The sequence below is a fragment of the Pundamilia nyererei genome, unplaced genomic scaffold (assembly GCF_000239375.1).
Source record: "Pundamilia nyererei isolate P.nyererei 1_Seehausen unplaced genomic scaffold, PunNye1.0 scaffold00091, whole genome shotgun sequence".
Taxonomy (NCBI): domain Eukaryota; kingdom Metazoa; phylum Chordata; class Actinopteri; order Cichliformes; family Cichlidae; genus Pundamilia; species Pundamilia nyererei.
The window spans coordinates 997,417-1,014,774 of NW_005187492.1; the positions used below are offsets into that span (position 1 = coordinate 997,417).

Sequence of the window (17,358 nt, forward strand, 5' to 3'; positions counted from 1 at the left end):
TTTTTATAATTATTATTTGTGTTATCAGTCCAGAGTTAAAATATATTCTGTTTGCTATCAAATAAGACTGAGCAGAAAATCCTTGCGCATAGCAAGCTGCAAAAGAAATCAATTATTTGAATTCAGTAAAATTAATTTGTAATAACTGGCCAACAACCATCTTTCCCTAAAGCAATGTAAAACTAAAAGAAACTCTTAAAGTTATTAATTACAATTGCTTATAAAGGGTGCCTTGTTATGTATCTTACCGTAGGGGGGACACCGATATAAAACAAATACACTAAACAGCTCTGCATTTCACACTTTTACTTGCTTTACCATATTTTGAAACAATCTTATATATGCTATATTTCAACTTTAATTTTTCATTGTTATGATTATTTGCAGCTGTTCCCCTGCTTCCCGTTGATACCCACGCACTAGTTACAGGAGGTGCTTTATTCCGGCTCTGCGGAGTAATTCAAGTGTGTGAAAAGGCTCCGCTTGTCAGTCAGACTTTGAACTGTGCACTGGCGCTCATCGCTGCTAATCTCTGACCGCTGCTTGTCATCAACAACGCTGCCGCTGACACTTATTCCCGACGAGCTCAGTTCTGTAGATTAGGATGAACAGTCGCTAACAGGGGCAGGAAACCCGAGGGCAATACCGTAGGGACCGAGCGGAGATTAAACGTTAGCTACACCGTTTAACGTTCACGTTACTCGGGAGTTGCGATGGTCCAGGCAAGGGATATTTTTTTAGCCTTGCTTCTCGTGAGCTGTACAGGTAAGGAAAAAAATCTCACATTTGAATCAAAGTCATCGCTTTTAATACAGACGTGTTTTTGTTGGTGTTTTGCCATGAATCCCCTTCTATTTCCACCCTTAAAAAAATGTGACCAGGACCGCAGGCATCTCCTCGCCACCTCCGCCCGCAGGCACTCATTTAGCAGGTGCGACGGTAACGGCACTGCGACTGCTGCTAATTAGCCTACTGACGAGCTGTTTATTTATTTTCTCTTATAAGTAAAAACAGCTTAAAGCTGCCAGCTGCTAATGTGTTACACACTCCCATACATTCAGAGGGGGAGCTTCACTTTGCGTGACCAGCCTGCTCGCTGACTTCGCATAATTGTACATTGAATAAAATATGACACCGAAGAAGAAGAAGAGCCTTTAAATTTATATTGGAGTGGATAGGAGCAGCATGGGAAAAGGGATTTGCAGGGGTGGCATGCATTTCTCTGCATTTGTAGTCGTGTTGATGTGGGCCGTTCTCTCAGCTTGGATGGGACGTGTTTGTTGTTGATGGGGAGTGATGCTGGGCTCTCTGTGTTTGTAGACACACACACACACACAGAACGGGATACGCACTGAATCACGGGCTTCTGGGTTGAGTCACGGCATCTCAGGTAAAGGTATAATCTGCATAAAAAAATAAAACGCATTTTGGCAGGTACCTCTTCATGTGTACAGGTGCGATGGTAGCATTGAGAAGACGATGATGACTGGATGAAGTGCATGGGTAGTCTGTGAGGGACAGTGTTTGGTCTCTCTGGCACACTGATGCATAGCAAGCACAACTTCTACTCTGAATCATCTGTTATGTAATCTGATGCCACGATAAAGGCTTTGAAATGAGATCCTCTAAGTTGGTAAAATGTGTCGTTATGTAAGTGTAATTGAGGGAGTTTTGTGTGAAATTACATTTTAATAACATCTGCCCGCCCCCCCCCTTTTTATTAACCTTAGTGATTTCACACGTGAGGTGCTTATGTATGAAGTAGTACTCTTAGCTACCCTCACAGGGGCTCAGGATTTTCGTGGGATAGCCTTTTAATCCTTTATGTGCAATCCAGTATGTGCAGGGGTGTTCCTCCATCAGGAGAGGAAAACGCAGAGGGAGTGGAGCTCTCCCTGTTCTGTAATGGTAAACTCTCTTGCAGTATTACAAAATATTAGGTAAAATAATAATAAGACCTCGATTGCTGGATTAAATTTTCTCTTGCGGAACCATTTGAAGTAGGAGGAAGTAGCAGTAGGAGGAGGTAGTATTTTTATGATGTAATGGAGCAAGTATTTATGTTAACCTCTTAGCATATTTGATTTCAGTAGTTGAGGTGAATGTAGACTTGTGGACTTCCTCTTGGCTCTGTTTTTGACTTTAGAAAACCTATTTCATAACAGGAGAGTTCAGCCAATCACACATCCTTTTCATACCTCATCGGGAGAAACAACAAATTCCATTTTGGTGGTGTAGTGGGTTAAACAGAGGTCCTTTCACCCACGAGAGCTGCGTTTAGATCTCCATCATTGTGTGAAAATCATAATTACAGTAATTTTGGTCAGTATTAAACTCACAATTACCTAACACAGTTGGACAGATTTTGTAGAAGCAGTGTATTGGAAAAAAAACTTTTCTTTTATTGAAGTTGATTGCTTAAAACTTATTATAATTATGTGAGATTTATCTGTCATTCCATTTTCTTTTGCTTCGGGGGCTGTCCGAGCTTTCATAGTGGAAGCAGCATGGTATACCCTGGACAGTTCGCCAGTCTATCACAAGACAAAACTGACTAACTATATATATAAATGTGAAATTAACCAAATCTGCCACTCTCTCATGGGGAGTAAATTTTGACTGAGAGGCCATATTGATTGAAGGGGCTGTGCTGAAAGGCAAAGTAAGGAAGCACAATAATTGTATAGTAATTGTTGAAAGCCAAAAATTTAACTTAATTGCACAGTCCTAGTCGCAGTGCTAGTGAAGTAAAAAGTCAGTGTTTTTAAAAAAAAATTTGTATGTCCTTACCTTTGCTAGTGTTTTTCTGATGGGAGGAGCTTAGAACCATCCACAGAATAAAACAATGGAAGTAGATTTGGGGTGTGAAAAATGAAACGGACACAGACGTGCCTTAAACCTATATTTTTTTTAAATGGCTACCAGTGGGTGGTTGCGCTTGCAAACACTTGCAATCCTATTCACGTTTCATCATAAGCACATTGCGCAAGAGCTGTCCCCCTGTATCAGACAACTCCTTTCTTTGGCACAAGAGAAAATCTAATCCAGTGGTCAGTTTCCTGTTATTTTACCTACAATTGTCCAATATATGCAAGAACGTTGCCATTACAGAGCACGCAGGGCTCCAGTCATTCTGTTTTTCTCTTATGATGGAGGAACACCCTTGCACATACTGGATTGCACATAAAGCGTTAAAAGGCTTTCCCACAAAAATCCTGAGCCCATGTGAGGGTAGCTAAGACTACTTCTTCTTGACATGACCTTCGACACTCTACTCACATAGTCATTGTTTACATACAGATTATCTTTTTTTTTTGTGCTGTACCAAAAAGCTCCTTGTGATTGCTTTGTTCAGCAGCAGATTGCTGCAGTCAACTGTAGTTTGTATAGAACATGTTGGTTTGCCTGCAAACACTCACCAGTTACTACCCAAGTGCTGTTAAACTTGAATGAACTTCAAGAAATGAAGAATTCAAATTCAAATTCAAATTTTATTTGTCACGTACACAGTCATACACAGTACGATATGCAGTGAAATGCTTGGACAACTGCTCGTGACCTAAAGAAAACAAAAAAGGAAAAGGCTATGAATAAGATAGGAAATAAATATGAAAAATTAAAAAGGGTAAATTTAACTAGGAAGGAATAAAATATAAATTAAGGTTAAAAATGAAATAACTGTACAACACAAATTAGAATGAAGGGTAAATTTAACTGGGAAGAATAAGATAAAATATATAAATTAAAGTTGAAAATAAAATAACTGTACAACAAAATACACAGTATAGAACTATATAAGAATGTATGAAGAAATCTAAATATAAATAAATATATACACAATAACAGCAGCTGTACAAGTATTAACCGGAAATGAAGAATATAGTGACCAGTGTTGTGCAAAAACAAAGTCCAGAAAGTCCAGAATGTTCATCTTCAAAGTAAAAGTTGTGCCTCAGTGCTGCAACCAACATGTTTCAAAAGTCACATCATATACATTTTTAGGCTAGTGTTTGCAGACAATTCCCCGTCTTCCACACAAACTACAGTTAACTGCAGCAATCTGCTAGCAAATCGGTTGGGTAATACATAGTTCTACCTTGTGACTGATGGCCTTCAGATGAGCACCAATTGGTCTCTAGGCCTGTGTGACTGAGAGTTTACTCACTTGACCCTGAAGCGTCACACATCCAAAATAGAAAACAAGTTATTGTCACATGGTTAGACAAGGAAAGACCTCATAAATAATTGAAGCAGCTTGAGATCCAACAGACTTTAGTAAAAGTCTGGAAAATGTCCCTAGACTTAACTTCCGTACAAACTTTACTGCTGGGTTTCTGGTCCCATTAACTCATTTTGGATCATTTTCAATGAAAAATATTCCAAAGACTTAATCATGCTATCTTTCACAAGAAGGATTATCCAGGCTATTCTCATTGACTAATGACTTAGCCAATGACTGTGCAGTTCCATAGTCTGATCCGCCCACTTCGAAACTCCAGCACGGTGAAGATGAATATGTGCATCTCAAGGCTTAACAAACCAATGGGTGATGCCACAGGTGCTTCACCCATCTTTTATACTGTCTGTGCTTAGAACAGAGGGGAAACAAGAGCAATCCTTTTTTTATTTTATTTTTCAAATTTCTGCATAGTGTATTTTAGTAAGTTAGACACAGATGTATTGCTTATTATATAGCATAATAAATCATAGGCGCCCGTGAGTAACTTCAGAAAATCAGAGTAATGAAATGATAGTGTTAGATGAACTAAAAAAAGTTCTTAACATTTTAATAACATGTGCATAATTAAAGCAGCTTTAAACTCTGGAAGTGTCTCTTTTGCTTGATGGAGAATATTTGTTTTTGTATTATTCAGTCTAGCCAAGGCTGATAAAATAATATTTGAGATCATATAATGGTTAATCTAGAGGTTAAGTTTTGGCAATTAAACAAATGTATTGATGTTACAGATTGCTTAAGGTTGCAACAAAAAAGGGGTTAATTTATGATTTAACTAGTTTAGTTACAAAAAGACGTGGGTGGGTGAGCTTTAAGTATGTTGAGACAGCCTAAGTCTCTGCCATTTGGAGGAGAAAGACTATGCGGGTACGCTTCTTATTGAGGTTTCTCATGTGATGCTCGCTGTCACTGGGTGAAATCGACTGAAAAGGAGTGCACCAAAAACCTCCTAGTGATTGCTTTTTTTGCTAGCAGATTCCAATGGTTGCCTGTGGTTTTTCATGTTTGTTTGCAAATACTAACCATTAGCCGAGCTACTCTAGTCACTTCAAAGTGAATGTTGTGGCTTTTATGTTGGTTGCCATGCTGAGGGAAAACTTATGCCTTTAAGGTGTCGCACTTTTCACAGTTTCACTAGAGCTTGTAGAGTAGCTGTACAGTGTTCCTATCAAAGTTTCTATCTTCCATGTACACTAGGACTACAGCAATATTCTAAGGACCAAAGAAATCACTACGAGATTTTCGCCAGTCAGTTGGGAAATACTTCTTTCACTGACTGAGGGGTAGACCTTTGTGGTAATCACCTGATGCTACATTGTCACCACTGTCCAAAATAGTGAAGAAGTTGTCACATGTCTGCAAAACATCAGTAGGATGCTGGCAAGATGAATTCCTGTGTGATCTTGTGAATCCCGCAAGAATTTAATTATCATGCAATGTAAGGTTTATATTAACAGTGATGGGTTGAAACTTACCTCATGTGCATATTATTAAAGTAAATAATTGTGATTCTGCTGCCTGGAATTTGATTTTATTTGGAAAATAAACTTGTCAGACTTGGACAAACTATGTAATATTGATATTGTTTCTAAAAACCTTTCCCTCAAACATCTTTGGCATTTTTCATTTTTCATTGCGTAAATATTTTGGCCTCATTTTAAGGTAATTTATGTCAGCCCAGCCAACTAATTGGTTAGATGGACAATTTGGGGTTTGGTTTTGGTTCTGGTTCAGCTCCTCATGCTACGCTGGTAATTCACATTCAACATAGAGTTATGCACAACAGTGGATAATGTAGAGTTATTAAAGCTACGTTAAGTATGGATATAACAGTTACAGGGTACATGTTTTTCACTTCTTATTTTCCACTTCATTGCACTGATAATCATGGTCTATATTCAGTGTATCTGAGTGTAAACTGTCATAACTTCATGATTTATGACTCATAAACTAGTCACATTCTCACATAACTCATATGGCATCACCGAAGCAAAATATCTTTTACATTTCTTTCATTAAAGTATAAAAAAAAGGTACTTTAAAATAGCACTTTTGAACTTCGAGCATGTAAATCAAAGAAAAATCTTAATCTTTTTACAGATGATTATGTGGTGTAGTTGCAGTATTAGTGACTGAACTGAGATTGAGGAAGGATTAACCCTCTTTCTCTATCTCTTTCCCACTCCTGATGGCTGCATGCTCAATGGGCCCGTTGAGCTGCTTGACATGATTATTAATTGATCCTCTTTGAACTGATAACTGGGATATGGAATCATTTCAGAAAATGAAACATAGCCTCGGAACTTAAAGTGAGAGAATTTAAGGAGAATTGGGCAAGATAAGAAATGACTTCCCAGTGTCCTCAATGTGTGAAACTGATGAATGAAGTGCAGTTCTGCAGTTTGACCCTGCAGTTTGGATCCTTTGACTATGCAAATGTGCCTCTCTGGTTTACAGCAGGATTGTTTCACTTAGCTTGTGTTACATCATCAGTCAGATCATGTGGAAATCATGACATTGCTCCATGCTGCACCATACAAAGCAAGATGGAAGCATAGACGACTCTAGGCTGACTAACAAAAGCTCCAGACTTCTGACTTAGCTTCATGAGGGAAAAAATCCAATAGTTCCATCTTAATAAAGCCAGTAGATTGTGGCACATTGTGTACTGGCAGCACTGTTTGCCATATTGAGATTTTATTTGGGACGTCCACTAAAATAGATTTCCCTCCCCCAAAACACACACTACAGTCACCTACGTGACTACAACCAATCATTTTACAAAATTATATAACCCCACTGAGAACAGAGGCCTTAACAGTGTGTCTCTGGCCTAATACCGTTTGTATCTTGGTTCAGCATAGTCATACCTTGCACAAAGACGATAGTTCCATACAATCAGGACTCCAGCTTCTGTTTTTGTTATTGTTAAAGTTCTTTTTGATCTTGTCTGATATAATATTTAGAATTTCAAAATAATTATCTTTAAATTGTTTGTGTTGCCAGCTAGCGTCAGTCATTTGTTGATGTTAAAAGGATGTTATTCAAGCTCAAATGAAAGATTATTTGGCAATTTTCTTTGGATAACTAAATTTAACAATTATCTAAATGTGTAATTTTGATAAATTCATCTTTTTTGTGGACATTATATAGGGTTTCTTGACTGCCCTATATAATGCCCCCAACATATTAAACCAAATGTCTTTGATTGACTGTGACCAGGATGGACAAGATTAGAAATGAGTATTTCAGAGGGACAGCACGGGTTGAGCAGTTTGTAAACAAAGTCAAAGAGGCAAGTTTGAGATGGTTTGGACATGTGCAGAGGAGGAATAGTGGATATATTGGAGGAAGGAGGTTGACTATGGAACTGCCAGGGAAAAGAAGGAAGTGCAAAGCATTGGTGTGACAGAAGACGATGCTAGGGATAGGGTGAGATGCAGGCATATGTCTGCTGTGGACCAGCCAAAAGACAAAGAAGATCAAAGCAAATGTATTTGTGTCCAGGGTTATCATTTACTAATTAAAACTGTAATAGGAATGCTAGTGTAATGTGTATCTGAAGACTTTACTGAACCTACTAAACCTTGGACTTCTAGTGTCAAGGCAATCTCTGCAAAATTGTGTTAAATGTTGGATTTGAAGGAAATCTGAGTAATCCAGCCAGCCACAGTGGATAAAAGGCTAAGCCCATATCTTATCACCTCCAGTTTCGGTTATTTTTGTTTTGTCTTATCAAATAACTTAACCTGCCATCATATGAGTGTCCACTGACAGTCTACTGCTAAGCTTTAGAGGATGTTTATTGAACCCGAATTTGTTTCGCTATGTAACAGATTATGGAGACAAACAACTACTGCACTGGGAACAGTTTCTGGGAGACAGTTGTCAGCTATTCATTTTTCAAGTGTTTTATTTGTTGAGACGTTCAATTTCAAAAACTTATTATGTTACTTTAACTGTTAAACAGTCCATGATGCCCGTTCCCTTACTCAGTAGCTCTGATACCTCTCACACATGATTTTTAACATTCTCATAGAATCTAAGGTTTTCACCCAGAATTAGGATGAAGCAGCAAGGGAGGGGGTGACTGTGTTTTTATTCAAGCCAGGACTGCTTGACTCTTTAGTGATGGGGACTGGATTAGACAGATCCAGGTCTGAGAGAGTTGAGGAGATTCAGTGCCTAAGGACGTTAAAAAAGATAGCATTACACGTGCATGTTACCCTGTGAGATACTGTAGGAGGAACATAAACATCCTTTCCTAAGGGTGTGCTCACAGAAGACTCACAGGCTGTGGGCTTAGTTTTTATTTATTTTTCTTTTTGAGTGATTAGCTTCTGCTGGGGTACAGATCTTACAGCATTCCTGGGAGTTTTGACTTAATATATCTGGGATTAATATTAATCAAATTTAATTTAAAAGTATGAAACAGGTTAAAGTAAACTGAACAGAGTGGCCTGGGAGGCAAGCTGGGTTTGCCTTGTTTTTAATGTATATGAGCAGGAAAAATCTGCTTCAGACACTGCTGAACATTAGAGTAACTTCAGACTGTTCCAGCTTCTCTCAGATATAGACATGCTAATATCTCAGCACTTGCATGAAATTAGGACAATGTGTCCTTGTCATTCATTGAATTAACAGAACACAGTATCCCGGTGGACATGTAACCCTAAACTCACAAACCTTTAGGCATTATTCTCTCTTCTTTGAAGTTTTCCCTTTGTGGAATTTTCAAAATTTTGAGTATCAGTTATCTACTTGGAGTAGGCAAGTCAATTTAATGCTCTAATTCCATCCAATGTTTTAAGGGAGATATGTTATAATTAAATGTTTGCAAACAGTTAAGGTTGTCAGTGGGTATAATGGAACTGATCAAAACCACTAGTCCTGTTTTACCAGAGTTGACCAGTTCCACTTATCTATTTAAATACTTGATGCACTTTCAAAATGTGTCACCTTTTCTCTCCTGGCTATTCACCCTTAAATAAAGACTTATTTTGCCTTGCTTAGGATGATATGAAGTGAGTACCTGCTGGCTCTGTTTGGCCTTTCTGTGCCCTATTTGGCAGTTAGAGAAGCCAGGAGAGACAGCACTCCTGTGACCCGAACTAAATCATCACAGCCTCGTCTGTGGCCCATGTGGCCCCCTGAAATAAGAGATGGGCTTACAATCATGTCATGTCCGTGCTGGGAGGAACTGTGTCCCACTTTACATGAGATGCAGATGAGCCTCCTCAGCTTGAGCTTACAGAGTCTTATCAAGCTTACAGTATGTCTGATTTAAGAAAATGGGTGTCTCATCTTTCCATAATAAAGTAACATGCTGTTGGCTAGGATTTGGCTCTCAACTTCTTTTGTGTAGCGTGAAGGGAAGCAGTGTGTGCGTCTTCTCATGCATCCATGCACATCGTGGTGCATTCATTACCGAAACACTGTAGGATGCATCACCATGCATAAAGCAGGGAAAATTTGGATTGCTATGCCCTAGGCTTTCTTTTGATTCAGTCACTAAAGTGTGTCACCCTCTCTAACATTATACTCCTCTACAGGGTTAGTCATTGCCTGGCAACTTAAAGATACCTCTGTTTCTCCCAGTCTTGACATGTGGTAATATAATTATAGAAAAAAATCCATCATAGTGGTACCACTAGAGGTTTCTACTAGTGTGGAAAGATGAAAAATGTAGTCTTAACATTTAAAATCTTTTAAATACTGTAAAATTGTGCATTTCGTGTTTTTGATGTTTGACCATTTATATATATTAAAAAATGTCAAAGAATCTGCTACCTTAATCAGTGAAAGTTAGAGGGCTAATGGTCACCACCTGCTTGAAGGACTTGTGGAAAATTGTAAAGTAAGTTATCCAAGCCAGAGCTGCCCTGCTCAAGACAGAAAATCAACTTGCAATTGCTTTTCTGGGTGGCTGCTACACCCAGTTAGCTGGAGACAATGCAAAATCGTAAATGAAAAAAGACAAATTCGAGAGTAGATACAAAGAAATCACCATATTATTAGAGAATCAGAAGGCTAACACTTTATTCTCCAACCTACCCTGTGTTCTAAAGCTTTAATAGTAATAAAAAAAAGCTAGTGAGCCATTACAACTAGATTTTGAATGTCAACCAAAAGAACAAGACGAGATTGACATTTATGTGAAACTAGGTTACACGGAATTTGATTCTACTCTGAACAGGGCACACGCCTACTTCATCAATGTAAGACACTTTTTTTTCCATTTTAAAGTTTTTCATTGACTTTTCTGTGCTAAAGATGAATCATGACCTGAAATGAGCCCCCTGTGTACCATGCAAAATAGGGCCCAAATTTAGACTTTTTCAGAAACTTTGACTCAAGGCCACTTTCCAGTTATTTACACTAATAGCAGTACTTCAAATAGCAGTTGAAGAACTAATCTTAGAACATATAGCTTAAGTTATGTATGTCTAATAGCTAGATCACTAATTCTTCTAAAGTGGAAGGATGCAACATCACCCACCCATACTCAGCTGGATCAGAGATCAGTTGCACAGTAATTCTAAAGGGGCTCCATTGACTCAAAAATCTGTTGGTATTAATATAGATTAAATGTGCTGTAAGACAATTTACCTGTTATACCCAGTCATTTGTAGTAAAATATTGTATGTGGTGTTTTGTAATGAAATAATAAAGCAGATTTTCTTATCCCTCTGCATTTCATCATCAATAATAGTATACTTTCTGTATACCCTATTTTCAATCTTTATCTATATTTTTGTGCTTGTCTTAGTGTAGAAGCAAAATGATTAAAAAAAAATCTATCACTGAACTAGTGCAGTGACACTCATTCAGGAGAAAAAAAAGCTAATTAGATCACAGTAAGAAGGCTCTATCTCCAGGGGGGCATTAGCAGCTATAGCTATATCTGATCCATTCAACATGCAGGATCCACTTTGAAATAATGACAGTGAGTTCACAGACAAGCATTACTCCCTAAACCTACAGAAAATAAACAGTCACAAAACTATACAGTGTTAAAACCCCGTTTTGCCACATGTAATGGTTTTACATGTGGCAGGGGTTATGTGATGTAATCCATACATGTGGAAAACCAAGCATGTTGATAATTTTTAATGTAATGATAAACAAATGACCCTTACAATTTGCATAAAAATCAATAACCTTGTATTCAAAAGTACTTTATGGATATTCTTAATCAGCTTTTTGTAGATTTATTAGCCTGTAGCCACAGGGATGAGTTAAATGTCATATTATTGTCAAGTTAATTATATTTTATGGGTAAATGTTTCAGTATTAGGATTTTAAGAGCATTAGAAGAGAGGAAAATTTAGAAAGTGATATCACTGGGGCTGGGAATTAACCTCATTTCATTCTCATTCATGCAGAGCAATCTTAAAATTATGTAATGGATATGCCCAAAGATAGAGAGAAACCTACATGGCAACATGGACCCTATTTTTAATTCTTAGCAGAACTTTTTTATCTCCTGGAACTGTAGGTGCACTGACGTGGTAAAAAAAAAAGTGTTCATTTTGATTCCAATATGTAATATTTACAGATAATTTCTGATCAGTTTGCTTGATTACTTGATTCTGATTGTATCATTGTGTGATAATTGGCTGTCTGCTTTATTTCTAGCTGTGCGAAAACCACTGTGGACTGTTTTGGCAATCCTCCTATTGAAATTTGAGCAGGATGAAGATTTTACACTATACACTCTGAGATCTTAACGTCCACTTTGACCTTTTGTTATTTTGACACTGGATGCAAGCCCGTGGTCGTTGATCTCAATGAATAATGAATAACTGATGCTAAGAAAACTAGACCATGTCCTTGTATTTGCTTTCTTACTGCTTGCACTCTACTGCCATGCGTTTTCATATTTGTTCACCATTTGACAGACATTTCACTTCAATTTGAGGTGTTTAACTTCTAACTGAAATGCTTTCCACTGTATTTCCTCTAACAGGGAGTCGCAACAACCCCTTTCCCCCAACAGAGTAGCTTCACTAGGAGTGTGTAACACATGAAGAGGTTCACTCTATTTACCACAGACCCCAACCATTTTCATTCACACTGTAACTAATCAAATGTAACCACAGAAGTTTGGGTGTGGAAGCAATTTTCTGAAGCTGTTGAAGGCCATTTTATTTTGTTTTTATTGGGAGCACTGGATTCCTGACATTAACTGGCAGTGTTATGGTCAGCTTAACAGAACACTTTGTGGAATTCCTAAACCTGGCACCCACACCCATTGGTTAGGAGGTGCAGCTAGAAAACTCAGTTGTCCATCTGAGTCAGAGACCACTGGAGTGCTACAATGACAGGGTGCAGGTGATGGATGGGATGTGATCTGAAATGCTGAAGGCTGTTTAGATATCGTTGGGCTCTCTAGGACCAGTACACCATCACATCTCCATGTCTGTGTTGTTGTTAGTCCACCACGTTATTGGAGTTGAGTCCAAAACCCTGTTTTACTGTGATGGAGATGGACGTCACTTGCGTTAAGAGGAACAACTCCTAATTAAGAACTCGCTGTTGAAGGCTGTAATTATACTGATAGTCTGTTCCTGCAAAAAATAATATTGTGTGTTTTTTCCGGAAAGGCAGAGAGCTACATATAGTCATAGATTTTTTTTTTTCCATTCATTGATCTTGCGTGCTGTGTTAAAACACTTAGGCATAGTGGCAAAGTCGTATAATGGTAGGGTAAACTCCGCACACATAATGTTCTGCCAGTAATTCCACATCAGTCTTCTGGCTGTGGACATTGATATGGATGCTTTGGGATAGTGAGTCTGACATTTATTGACAAACCTAGGAAAAAACTAAGAATCTCAACATAGCTCTGGAAATTCCATCATTATATTTTTTGCAATAAAACTATCAAACTAAAAGTCGAATTTCACATTAATAGATAGATGTGCAGCTCTTGTAAATATTTGGTGCCCTAAAAAGTGCTGATGACTCATAACTCATGAAATTTCACTTTAAATCTTGACAAATAGCTTTTTATGTTTTGAACATTACTGATCAAGCAGTGACATTAAACTGTCTGAGTACTAACCCATCAAGAAACACTTGGTAGTATTTGTTTAGTGCTGGTTCACTGATATCATATTAAAATATCATTGCTCAAAAACTAAATGGAAAAAAAAAAGCCATTACACTTCATCATTTTCTTCATTTAATATAAATTAATCATAAAAAACGAGCTGTAGATAAAGAGTAGTTGACGAATTAGAAAACAGTTCTTCACCCCAGAGACAATTGATATGATAAATCCTATATAGAATTATTAAATAATTAAAATATGTCCTCTGTATTACTTTATTGATGGGGAATATTTTTATTGTTATTAGTGGTGCTTCTAAATATCCAGAATCCAAACAATGATACCTAGTTACAGCAGAAAAGAGTAGTTAAAAAAATCAACCAGTAGTCAATAAAGCTTACCACTTGATTTACCCAAGTAATGTTTGATACTAAAATACAGTATCCAAACAGAATTTGTATAATACAGAGCTTTCTTTGAACCTAACTTTTTTTCTATTTTTAATGCCGTGCTGTGAGCTTGGCATCTTGTCTTGCTTGTCTGTCTTGCTCTGTTTTACCCTGTCTCTCACACTGCTCCCTAAAGGATCCCTACTCAGTATGACTCATTGACTTCCACTGGCTGAAAGCTGTCTTGCTCTCTTTGCCAGCAGAAGCCGGATGTGTCATGAACCCCATCGTGCATCTTTTCCATAGATGCCACAGCAGATGAAAATTGCTCTGAAGCAAATAATCTCAACACCAGTCACGGTGACCAAGCCAGTGTGGGGGCGGGTCATCTATGCGTCCTTAATATGTTTGAAACTGGGAGTAAAACATGAAAACCGACAATAAGAACCATTGCCATCTTCCCAAGATTATCTTTATAGTTTTAGTATTGTATTTAATGCTACTGTCCTTTTGGTTGTGATTATAAAGCTTCAGTATAGAGCAGCTCAAAACAAGGGTTGTGCTCAAATGTTAACAGTCCCTTAAAATGGTGTTGATTTACTTAACCCAAACCCTGTTAGATTTTTATGGTGGTGTATTCCTCAGAGCATATCTTTGTCAAGCTAAATGCATTTTAAACCAATGGGAGACTGGCACAACAAACAAATCAGAACATGTTTTATTTTTCACATTTGCATTTCTTATTAATGAACCATTATTGCAGTGAATAATAATCTAAAAAAAAAAGTAAAAAGAAAGCACATGTCTTATGAGGCTGCATGTATGCGGTTAGCAAACAGTAATGATCCCCTGTATCCTCAGTGGCATACTAGTGACTTGAGTGCATATTCCCAGTGGAGATTCCTTCACAACACCCACCATTAGTGGAAAGAGGAATATGCCCGTGAAGGACTTTTCTCTACCTTATGACAGCACATGGCTGCTTTCTCTGCATGAGTGGCTGCAATAACAGTTAAAACACATTTTGACTGAACAGGGTCAGGGCTCTGTTTCACTAGTAGTGCTGCCACCATGCTGAAACATTAAGTATTATTGACATCAGCTGCTGTGAGATTCAGAACACTGGTGTGAGTGAACCATATTGGTAAAGATGTGCATACAGTTGTTTGTGTGCATTAGGTTTATTGATGTGAAGAGGCTGAGTCAAATAAAAGTGCCCCTGTCATTTTTTTGTATTATGACCTTGAGTATTATGTTGCAATACTTAAACTATTCAGAGTTGGTCTTTCATTTCAATTTACTGGACCTTTAGGCACTGTATTTGTTGGCATTCAATATAAAAGTACTTTTAAAAGTTTATGCTGATTCCTTGATCCAGCTGTCCAGGTATTCATATGAACAAAAAAGTGGTTTTAGTCATATATTCTGAGGATCTTTCTTAAACAATGATGTAACAGTTACATCAGTTAATACCTATCACAGAACATAGCAATGGCTATGTACAGTAGGGCTGCCACGATTAGTCGACTAGTCGCGATTACCATCGACGACTAATTTAATAGTCGAGGCATCGTTTGAAGCTTTGTAAGATCCCAAAAGACGCAGGAATAAGTAGTAGGATTTAAGAGTGTAATAACAGACTGAAACAGAAGATGACAGCACTGCATGTACAAGGATGCCAGCTGCCATTAAACCCCAAAGAAGAAGAAGCAGTGTCCCAGAATTCATAGCGCAGCCCAGCTCAGTTTCCAACAATGGCGGCAGCTACTTAGTTTTAATATTACTCTTATTATTCTTTATGGGTCACAAAATAAACTTTTAACATATTTTAAGGCGCGAATGTAGCTGTGTAAACCTCAAATATCTGCTCAGTTTATCAAGACACCACATATTTTCAAAAGCGCTCCAACGTTTTCGGAGACGTCTGTTACCCACCAGCTTGATAGCTAGCCGGGGTTCAAGGCTCATTAGAGCCCGTGAGAACACCGGACTCCCGGCAAATCGTTTTCAAACCCACCGCCGTCTTTCGCTACTCAGGTTAAACATGATATATAAGTCACTTAGATAACTTTAAAATGTTATTGTTTGGCTTTTTTCAGTATTTTATTTGTTCCTGAGTAAATCGGTTTGGCTGAGATTAAAGTTATTGTTTTTACACCACTGAATAAACATCAAGCAGACAACTGATTATCAGAAGTGTGAGATGCTCGAGAATATACTCCAGTGTCCTGTTATATTTTAGATAGCAAGGAGCAGACGGCTGAGTTTATTAAACTCACAGATCACAATCTGCAAATTTCATTAAAATTTAATAAACTATCATCTTGTCTTTATTTTTAGTTAGCACATACCTTAAACACTTAAAGCTGTAACCTAATGATAGTTATATAAGAGCAGATGCACGCTGGTGCAATAAGCTGTACGTTTTACGTCCAATGGATGTATGATCTGATTAGTCGACTAATCGCAAAAATAATCGTGACTAGTTGACTATCAAAACAATCGTTTGTGGCAGCCCTAATGTACAGCATACAGTCAGTGGTTTTTTTTTTCTTTTTCCATACTTTCTCTTACAAATGAGCAATTAATTAAAGAAATAACAGTTATTCTTTTAGTATTGCCTTGTATTCCTGAACTCAAAGGACCCTCATTTAATGTAGCAGATCTACAATCATATTCATCAAGAAATTTTTTTTTAAATTTAATTTCATTTGGACTGCACTATATGCAGTTTGTGTCCAAATCATTGCAGTTTAATGTGTTGCCCAGCCCTTAATTAGAAAATAAACCTGGAGGAATGCAGCATTGAAATTCTTTTGCAACACGAGACATCGTGATTGCAGGGCTCTATCACAGAGCTGTTTTGTTGCTTTAGGTTTTTTGGTGGTTTTTCAGTGATAGGTTGACAGATTTTCCCACAATTCCAGGATGCTGTGGGCTGAGGCGACTGTGGTTACTCTGCTAGTGTCTCGTTTAAATAGCCAGCGACAGTGGCCACCATAAACAAGCTGGAGCTACACAGGGGTAAAAATGTATACTGTTGTCAAAAATAATTGGTCTCAGCCTGATCTGTGTGTTGTGCAAATTATGAGAGCATACAGAAATAATCAGGAGGCTCAGAAGAGCAGTAAAAACCATGAATACATTTATTATTGAAAATAGGTGATAAGGGAAGTCATCATACTTCTAAAGGGTCCACCAAAACAGACTTTTTTTTTTTTTAGCCTCTCCAAACACTAAAATCTCACCATATGGATGAGTCAACAAAAAACTCCACTAAAAGGTGCACTTTTAATGGGGTGTGACAGCATTACTGTGCCTTCAGTACACTAATACCTGCAGATTACACCCACAGAGTACTACAATAAACTTAAAAAATGTGTCACAACTGTATTACACATGGAATCAGGGTGATTTATTTGTTCTTGTAGAATCTCACAGAGGTTGCGGGATTTTGCATCCTCTGTGTTGCAAATGAATGGTTTTGAAGCAATTACATGCAAACAGTTGCAGCTTTCATGCCTCTATTTAACTTGCTGAATAATATTTCACAGTGCTAGAGGACAAAAAGTAGTAGAAGTAGTAGTAGAGCTTGTAGAACCTCCATTTGATTAAAAAACATATATTGTAGTGTCTTTGGTACTATATTGTGAATATGTGGGGTCTCCTTACATGAT

General features: G+C 37.7%; 1 protein-coding gene across 12 annotated transcripts in view; it reads left to right on the forward strand.

Annotated features, from left to right (window-relative positions):
• Positions 1 to 459: 459 nt before the first annotated feature.
• ncam1b (neural cell adhesion molecule 1b) overlaps positions 460 to 17,358 on the forward strand; it is a 78,163-nt gene continuing 61,264 nt past the window's right edge. For all 12 annotated transcript variants that reach the window (XM_005739331.1, XM_005739341.1, XM_005739332.1 and 9 more), the window contains exon 1: positions 460 to 765. In XM_005739331.1, the coding sequence (XP_005739388.1) occupies positions 714 to 765 (52 nt within the window). In that variant the 5' untranslated portion in view covers positions 460 to 713. The remainder of the gene's footprint in view (positions 766 to 17,358) is intronic.